General features: G+C 33.8%; 1 protein-coding gene across 1 annotated transcript; it reads right to left on the bottom strand.

Annotated features, from left to right (window-relative positions):
• Nucleotides 1–2,644: 2,644 nt before the first annotated feature.
• LOC133812671 (AAA-ATPase At3g50940-like) lies at nt 2,645–5,674 on the bottom strand. The gene is made up of 2 exons (XM_062246468.1): nt 4,381–5,674; nt 2,645–3,775 (listed from the first exon to the last, which is right to left on the bottom strand). Exons 1-2 carry the CDS (start codon nt 5,407–5,409, stop codon nt 3,044–3,046), a joined length of 1,761 nt encoding a protein of 586 aa, XP_062102452.1. The 5' UTR covers nt 5,410–5,674; the 3' UTR covers nt 2,645–3,043.
• Nucleotides 5,675–9,091: the final 3,417 nt, after the last annotated feature.

Below are 9,091 nucleotides of genomic sequence, written 5' to 3'. Positions count from 1 at the left end.
GATATGGGAAGCTCGTCCCCCGACCAGTTGCTGTACCGCCTGGTTTAGGGCATAAATCTGAGTCTGAACAGCTTCCGAGACTGCTGGGGCCGTTGGTGCCGGGGGAGCGTACTCGTCATGCCTCTCACGGCGGTCATTAAGTACGTCCCTAAGATCATCGTCTCTACGTCTCTGCTCGCTAGCTCCTAGCCGACTAAAGACGTTCAGCTACCTGGGTTGCCCCCCGGTATTGTGGTTAGCTGGCCTATTTTCTCTAGGTGGGGGGCTTCTACCTCCACCTCTTTCTTCATTTCTTTGGCCAGCATTCCCTCTGCCAGGATCAACTTCATTATAGCCATGGCCATCTCTGAATTATGGCTGACTATGGCGTGACCGGCTGTTCACGCTATTTCCTCCTCGGGCTGGCATTCCCCGAGTGTCAGGGGGAGGCCTGCGCAAAATTAATCTTTGATTCTAATTGATTGACAAATAATAAATTATGAATTTATAATACTAAAACAATAAAATAGAACAATAGAGAACTCAATACTAAATATTAATTTAAGGGATTAAGAATTAGGGTTATTAATTTCATCAATTATCCACCTATGTCTCTCTAATGCGAATTTAAGAAATCTTATCTCTATTGTGATAGCGGATTACAATTGTAAATTATATTCTTACTAGGACTTATAATTCTCTACAATAAGTGATCTCCTACATCTCTGTGGTAAACTAACATATTGCATAAATTAAACACGTAATCCCTAAGCTGCACAAATCATACAGGTACTCTCGTCCAATATAAATCTATAATTATTTGACTATAGCATATTTATCCTTCACTTCTCAGATCTCAGGTTAAAATCATATAAATTATGAAATTAGTGGCCATTAATCACAAGCATTAAACACAAGACAAATAATTCACAATATTGATAAGAAATTCATAAAAACTTCATTAGATAATCATAAGGTCTCCATACTTTTGCCTCCACAGAGTGTTCCTTTCGTCTTCTCTTAGGGTTCTCTTTTCAGAAATCGTCATAATGTTGTTTAAATAGTAGTATGTGCTTTGAACATGAAATTCAACTTTTGCCCCTGCTTAAAATGCCTTAATCTGCACGTTGACCACCTCCAGCGCCGCAACCCTCTAATGAAGCGCCGCGACCTGTGTCCAAGAACTGAAGTCCATCTCGTCTCTGACTCAACAAGTGTTGCGGCTCTAATATGCCTGCGCCACGGCTCCAAAAGGTTGCGCCGCAACCCTCATTTTCCCAGAACCTTCAACTATCTGTTTCATCACAACGCCACGGCTCAAATACTCAGCGTCGCAGCTCTAATGTCCAATTTTTGCCAATTTACTTCTTTTCAGGACCAAACACGATCTTTTCATCAATTCTTTTCATAAATCCTTAAATATTAATAAACAAGGGCAAGAAAATCGTCATACTACACAAACATAACTAAATAAGCTCAAAAATTCCCTAAAACAATTCTCTAAACACTATAAAAACTACTCTATCAGCATGCAACTAAAGATTCATGTCCGGTGTGTGGGAGTAGTACATGGATCGATAAAAAGATGATGGGAAAAAAAGTTTTGCATAAGGTAATGCGTTGGAGCAACACCATCACTTTATCTGCAGCCAATGACACCGTCGTAGCTTACATGTACGGAGCATGATCGTCGACATTACCTCCACCATATACGTGGCTGATGCCACCACAGCTGATTTAGGAGACTAAATTTATATTATTATTAGTTAATTGCTATATTTTATTATCAATATGGATTTTTGTTATCTTAATGAACTAATTTTAATATTTAATATACTATTTTAATTTTCAAATATTTTTTTATTAATTTAATTTTTCAATTATTTATTTTCAAATTTAATTTTTAATGAATACTGCTACCCCAAATATTAGATTATTAGTGGTGACATGCCGCCGCAAAGAATAACATAATGCTACATCGGGTAAAATTTGTGGCGATTTTTCAAGTATTGGGGAAGACATTGTTGCCCCTAATAGTTGACTATTAGGCCAACTCCAATGGGAGTTGCTTTGCCTAAATATTTGTCAGAGATGGAGGGATTGGAAGCTAAGGTAGAGAGGTTATTTTAAAAGAAAATTGGCAACGCTGCCCAACAGTGGCATTGGTCAATTTGGCAACGAGCATTGGACTTGCTCTTAGGACAACCGTGATAGTAGCTGCTATTGTTGACTATTAACATCGACACAGTAGCCGTAACGCATCAGGGGTGACATATTACCCTTAATACTTATATGCATCAACTAGATGAGTCTCGTGGAAGACTTGTTTCTTGTACTAGTGATGTCAGCTTAAGGATATGTCATTGTACGTGTGGTTAAATTTAAAATTAATATCTCCACAAAAAAAAAATTAAAATTAATATCTTGTATTAAATTTAATAAGATATGTTAGGCATCATTAATTAAATATAAAATGTCAGGTCATACAGTAATGGGAAACATTGGCTCATAACATTCAACTAAAGTTATAGATCTTTCTTTGGTAAGTGATGATTGATGGCCAATTTTTCTCAAAGTTTTTTGCTAAAAATCTTACATCTCCTTCTTTTTGTATATATATATATATACAAAACATTACTTTTGTACGAAACAAATTGAAAAGAAATAACACTTAAAACATAATTTCCTTCTTATATATATATGTATGGAAACAAATCCTAATTTTAGGAAGGATAATGTTGGGATAATTCTTGGAAGAATAAGGTATATCTTTTACATTTTTCAGTGCCTTACTTTGGTTTATTTTAGAGCCACATAACCAATAATTGATTAGTTCAAATGTGACATTAGAAAATATAAGAGCTACATTGGGGGCTAATACATACTCTGATAAACACCATCAATGTGTTTATTTTCTAAACCCCTTTGTTAAAATATGAAATGTAGCTGTACGAAAAAGATTGTATTAGTTCTATGTAATTCTCACTTTTTTGGGCCATTGTCATCAACTTACCATAGCCCAAATACACAGTCCTATAGCCGCTCTCAAGACTGACCCTGCACATCAACAACCAACATTGATACTACTCTTCACTTCTTCAGCTTCTGATTCTGCTTCAACATCTTTGGCTATCCCATTTTCCTTACCAGCTTCTTCTCTCTGTTTTTCCTTCTCCACCTTGGCTTTCCCATTTTCCTTACCAGCTTCTTCTCTCTGTTTTTCCTTCTCCACCTTGGCTTTCCCATTTTCCTTCTTCCTCACTTTGAGCAAATCAACAATGCCTTGCAAGGCAACTTCAAGGTGGTCACCCTTTACGAGCTCTTCAGCTACATCTGCCTCTGTATCAACTAAAGTTGTACCATTCTCTTCTTTAGCAAGCGATTCTGCCTTAGCAACATCTTTTTCATCCTCTTCTTTCTCCTTCTTCAGCTTAGCTTCTTCATTTTCCTTCTTCTTCACTTTGAGAAACTCAACAAGACCTCCCAGGGCAGCTTCAGGGTCGTCACTCTTTATGAGCTCCTCAGCCACTTCTGCAGGGGTCACTTCTGTGGATTTAAGCTGCTGCTCGATCTCCTCGAACAGGGGATGGTGCTTGACGCCGAGGTAGTTCGATGCCAGCAGTCTGAACCCACCTGGGGTGCAGTAAGACATGTGGAGGTGAACGTCCATGCGACCTGGCCGCAGCAGTGCCGGGTCGAGCCGCTCTTTGTGATTGGTTGTGAATATTATGATGCGCTCGTCGCCGCAGCTTGACCATAACCCGTCGATGAAATTTAACAAGCCAGACAGAGTCACCTATAGCATTACAACAAAAGAAGTCAGCAAATTCATTCATATGAAAGAAGTCACCTATAGAACTATTAATGATCTGATCACTATTTTTGTATGTTTATGCATTGATATAATTCCTTTAGATATGTAGTTTTATCAAATAGAGTTCTCATATAGTACAAAAGTGAAAACAAAAAGTAAGAGAACACACTTTAATATGACACTGCTCACGGTTACAGGGAAAGTTGGTTGTCTCTATCAAAAAAGTGGAGAAGAATTGCCAAAATTGAGAAGATTGCATGAGAATACGACATGGCTACTTTACATGGACATGGAAATGTCAGCAACATGCACAAATAGATAGGTGAAACAACTAATGATAAGAGAAAAAGAAGACTTGAGAAAGGCCAATTGAATATTGAAAGAGTAGTCTGATTTAAATGTACTACTGCCTACAATTTCAATCAATACAGCCAATAACAGAGCATTAAATTAACTAGCATAGATGAATTAGAGTGAATACAAAATAAATCTTTTCCTAAACTGTATTAGTTTTCTTGAATGAAATCTCATTAGGATTATCATTCTCTGTTTAATCAAATGAAACACTTCAATTATAGAAATCTCACCTGTTTCTCGTTAGTCGTTGCATGAGGATTTGAAGAGTCTGCCACAGCCTTGTTTCGGTCATCAAAGTTGACAGAACAATCGATATCTTCGACCACCAATATGGACCTGTTCGCCATTGCAATCAGCAATTTCCTAAGGTCCGAATTGACCCGGAGCTCCGAAAGCTCCAAATCATACACATCGAAATTCAGATAGTTGGCCATGGCCGCAATCAAGCTCGATTTTCCAGTGCCAGGTGGTCCGTACAACAAGTAGCCTCTCTTCCATGCTTTCCCAACTTTTCTGTAATAGTCCTTCCTCCTCACGAACCTCTCAAGATCATCAAGAATGAAGTTCTTGATCTCCGAGTCCATAGCCAGAGTCTCGAACGTCGCCGGGTGGTCGAGATTCGTTGGCATCCAAGCATCTGCGATGTTGTAGATATTCTCGTAGTCAACGGTGAAGATCTTGAGGGTCTTCTTCTCCTGTTTGACCGATTTGGAATCAGTCAGAATGTGAGGCAAGTAAGATTTGAGAACCATGTCCAGATGTTTCTTATGGAAGCTGAGCTCGAACGAGCGAACTTCCGATCGGAGCGTGGAATTGAGATCTCGAGGGTTGTAAAAGTTTTTGGACTCGATATGTCTACAGACCAAAATCCATGTGAATTTGACTCCATTAAAGACGTCCACAATGGTCTCGCCGCGTTCCATGGCGACGGTGAAGTTCTTCTCCTTCTCGGCTTTACTCACTTTGAGTCTCTGCGTCGAGGGAGAGACTTTCTCACCGAGGTAAACCTCCGCAGCCTCGTAGATTTCATTGTTGACCAGACCATCGAACTCGTCAAGCACCATAGTCATCTGGGACGAAAATCGATTCAAGAAATTCCTGATGCCAGAGAACAACAGGACTTGGATTTCATCGGGCATGAAATCATTCACTAGTGACCGTACAAGCATTGCTGTGGCGGCCACTGACGCCGCCGTCGACAAAACCATCTTGGCCGTTGCGAGTTTGGTTTCAGCTGAGGAAGAAGAGGAATCAACCATGGATTTCTTGATGAGTTGTAACAGTGGAGAAATTTTAGGAACGAGAAATGGAGATTATAACAGTTTTTGGCTAATGGGTAATGGAGAATTGGAGTGTTTCCATACATATATGGATTTTGGTGAAGAACCATTAGAATCTGACTCTGTTTTTTTTAAATTGACTCCATTGACTTCGTAAACTTCTCTGAAAATTCCTCTCACTCTCTGACTCTCATTATTATTTAATATTTTGAGACTCGAGACTCATGAGAAAAATAGACGTGTAAGGATTTTTTAGTCGTTTAGCTTAAACGACAATCTTTAGGATTTCAGACCATCTCCATTAAAGAAAAAACAACGGTCATCTCATCCTGGTACGTAGATTTTGGGATCGATTGAATTAATAAATGGTTTTGATGTCTTATTAATCTTGTTATTTTTTTTATTTTTTATTTTTTGAGGGGAATATTAATCTTTATTACTTCTATTAATAAATTGTAACTTTAATAGTCACGTTAATTATATTAGAGCAGATTCCAAAGTTGAATAATGAACACGGTTTAACGTGCCGAAATGGCCAATGGACTGGTTTTTCTTGGTCAACTCAACGATTGTTGACTTTTTGGGCCCACAGTTTATCTTGGTGGACCTGATCCAATCTAAGAAGTTGGGCCTTTGTTGTTATTGGACTGGACCTTGCGAGCTAGCTGAGAATGATCCAAAAGCATGGACGAGATGAGAATTTTATAAAAATATGACGGAAAATTTATTGATAAAAAAAATTAATGTACGAGAAACATTTTTAGTATGGAAAATTTGTAATAGTTAACTAAAATATAGAAATGACTTAATTTATTGTTATTATAGTTATGTTTTGTTTGATTTTGAAGATAATTTTTTTTTCTTCATTTTTTTATTATTTTTTTTCACTTTTTTTCTTTTCTTTTTTCTTACTTATTTTTTCTTTATTTTTTCTATCAATTTTTTCTTTCATTATTTTTTCTTTTAATTTTTCCATTCTTCTTCTTCTTTTCAGTTTTATTTATTTATCTATTTTTTTATTTCATTTATATTATTTTGTTTTTTTTCATACTTTTTCAGTTTTCTTTTTTTATTTTTTTTTCCTTTTATTTTTTATTCATTTTTGTATTTATTATTTTCTCCTTTTTTTTTTTTTTTTACTTTTTTCACACATATGATCTGTTTTTTTTCTTTTTTTCTTCTTCTATTTTTTCATTTTTTTCTACCAATTTTTTCATTCATATTTTTTTCTACCAATTTTTTTATTCATATTTTTTTCTTTTCATTTTTCCATTATTTTTCTTCTTCTTCTTTTCATTTTTATTTATTCATCCGTTTTTTTTTCCTTCATCATTTCTTTTGTTTTATTTTTTATTTTTTTCACACATATATTTTAACATTACATAATTATTTTACTATTTATTTATTTATTATCTTTTATTATTGTAAATTTTTTTATAGTTTTTTCCACTATATGTAAAAAATATCAAATCAAATTTTTCAACATTTTCTCTTTACTGTAACGCTTATAGAAATACCAAAATTTGAAAAGAAAACTAATAAAAATATGAAAACATGAATGGGTAACTGGTTACATTCACGTTCTTTGTGTGTATATTTCTGGGGGTAATTGGCTACCTTCATGTTCTGGTGTGTGTATATTTATGCGTTCTTTATGTAATTTGTTACTTATGTTACTAAAATCATAGTTACTTATTCTTCTTTTTTTAATAAAGTGTTTTTCCTCTTTTTTCTTCAAATTTGATGTTTCTTTTAATATTTAATATGAGTAACTCGTCACCCCTTTTATGGTAACTGGTTACCCCTCTTATGGCAGAAAGTTACTCCTCTCAAGATAATTGGTTACCCCTCCTGGTACATGTTATTTAATCTAGCTCTATAATTTTTTTTTTACATAATTGTCTAAGATCAATCAAGTAATTGGTTACCTTACCCAGGATTTGAAAAAAGAAACGTCAATCTAAAAAAACAGGAAAAAATGTTTATAATAAATAAAAAATAATTTTAAAAACAATTCATATTACAAAAAAAAAATTGCAAAACAACCAAAGAAAATTTTAATATAAAATTAGTAATATAAAAAAATATAAAATAACAAATAAGCTAAAAAAATAATAATCAAATTACAAACATACCTTTCCAAATTAATAAAACTTGATTAAGAGTAAAACTATGGCATAAACCAACTTTTATACAAAAATATAGGGAAATAAACCCATAAAAGTGAAAATTCTTTAAAAAAAAATCATAGATTAACATTTTTTTTTTTAAAGTCATATTTTTGCACACTCTATTAAAAACCTCATATAAAATGTAATTTCCTCTATTATTATACCAAATATGAGATTTCTTTTTAAAATTTTGAAAAATATGGCTGTTTTTTTTCTTAAGTTTTTAATGACATGTTTTTTTTGTTTACATTTTTATTGGAGTTTTTTTCCCCATATATTTGTAATGTTTTATTTGTATACCATATTTTATTTTTCTACAGCTTTTTTAGGAATATTTTTATACAGTTTTAGTAGCTAGTTTTCATATATTTTGAGGTTACTTTTATAATTTTAATCTATTTGTAATATTTTTCAACATTAATATTTTATAAAACATTTTTTACATTATTTTTTGAAAAAACAAATGAGACCTTCTCCATGCTTTTTATTCTTATTTCTTCTTTTTCTTTTCTTCCATTTTTTATCTTCTTCAAGATTTTCTCCGCAGTAACCGGTTACCACTATCAAAACAATTTTGATTTTTTTATGTGGTAGTAATCATACGTCACTGTCAATTTTTTTTTAGTGATGTATACTGGTTACCACTATCAAAATCAGTTTTATTAGTAGTAATAGTACGCCACTGTCAATTTTTTTAGTGATGTATACTAGTTACCATTATCAAAGCAGTGTGGTGGTAACTAGTTACTTAGTGAGATTTGGAAAAGAAAAAAAATCGATATTAAAAAAATAAACTAAATTGATCATGAAGGTAGCTCGTTACAACTAGGTGTGGAAAAAAATTAGATTTGAAAAAAATGGGAACCAATTACTTAGCCAAACCTGGAAAAAAATAGGATGCAAACAAAAAATTTAATCTGATCATAATCGTAACTGGTTACAACTAGGTTTGTAAAAAAAAAAATCAGATTTAAAAAAAAAAAGTCACCATGGTACCTGGTTACTTAGTCAAGTGTGAAAACAAAATCAGATCTAAACAAAAAAAATCTAAATTGATCGTTATCATATCTAATTACAGCTTGGTCTAAAAAAAATCATATATGAATAAAAAGAATTAGTCGTCATGGTACATGGTTACTTAAACATGTCTGAAAAAAATCAAATCTGGAAAAAAAAACCTGAACAAATCGTGATGGTAACCGATTACAGTTAGGGCTGTAAGAAAAAAAAATCAAATCTGAAGTGCAAAATCTAACATGAAGAAGAAGAAGGAGATTGAATAAGGTAACTAGTTACAGCTCGGTTCACAAAAAATTCAGATCTGGAAAGAAAAAAAATCAGATCCGAAATAACAACGAAAACGAAGAAGAAGAAGAACGTGTCTAAGAAGAAGAAAAACGCGAGGAGGAGGAAGAAGAAGAAGAAGAAGAGATGGTGTCAGCGGTGACCGGAGGTACAACATCCGTTTTTGGTTACCGGTGTGAGAGAAC

Source organism: Humulus lupulus, chromosome 1 (assembly GCF_963169125.1).
Source record: "Humulus lupulus chromosome 1, drHumLupu1.1, whole genome shotgun sequence".
Taxonomy (NCBI): Eukaryota; Viridiplantae; Streptophyta; class Magnoliopsida; order Rosales; family Cannabaceae; genus Humulus; species Humulus lupulus.
This window is presented reverse-complemented; position numbering and strand designations above follow the sequence as displayed.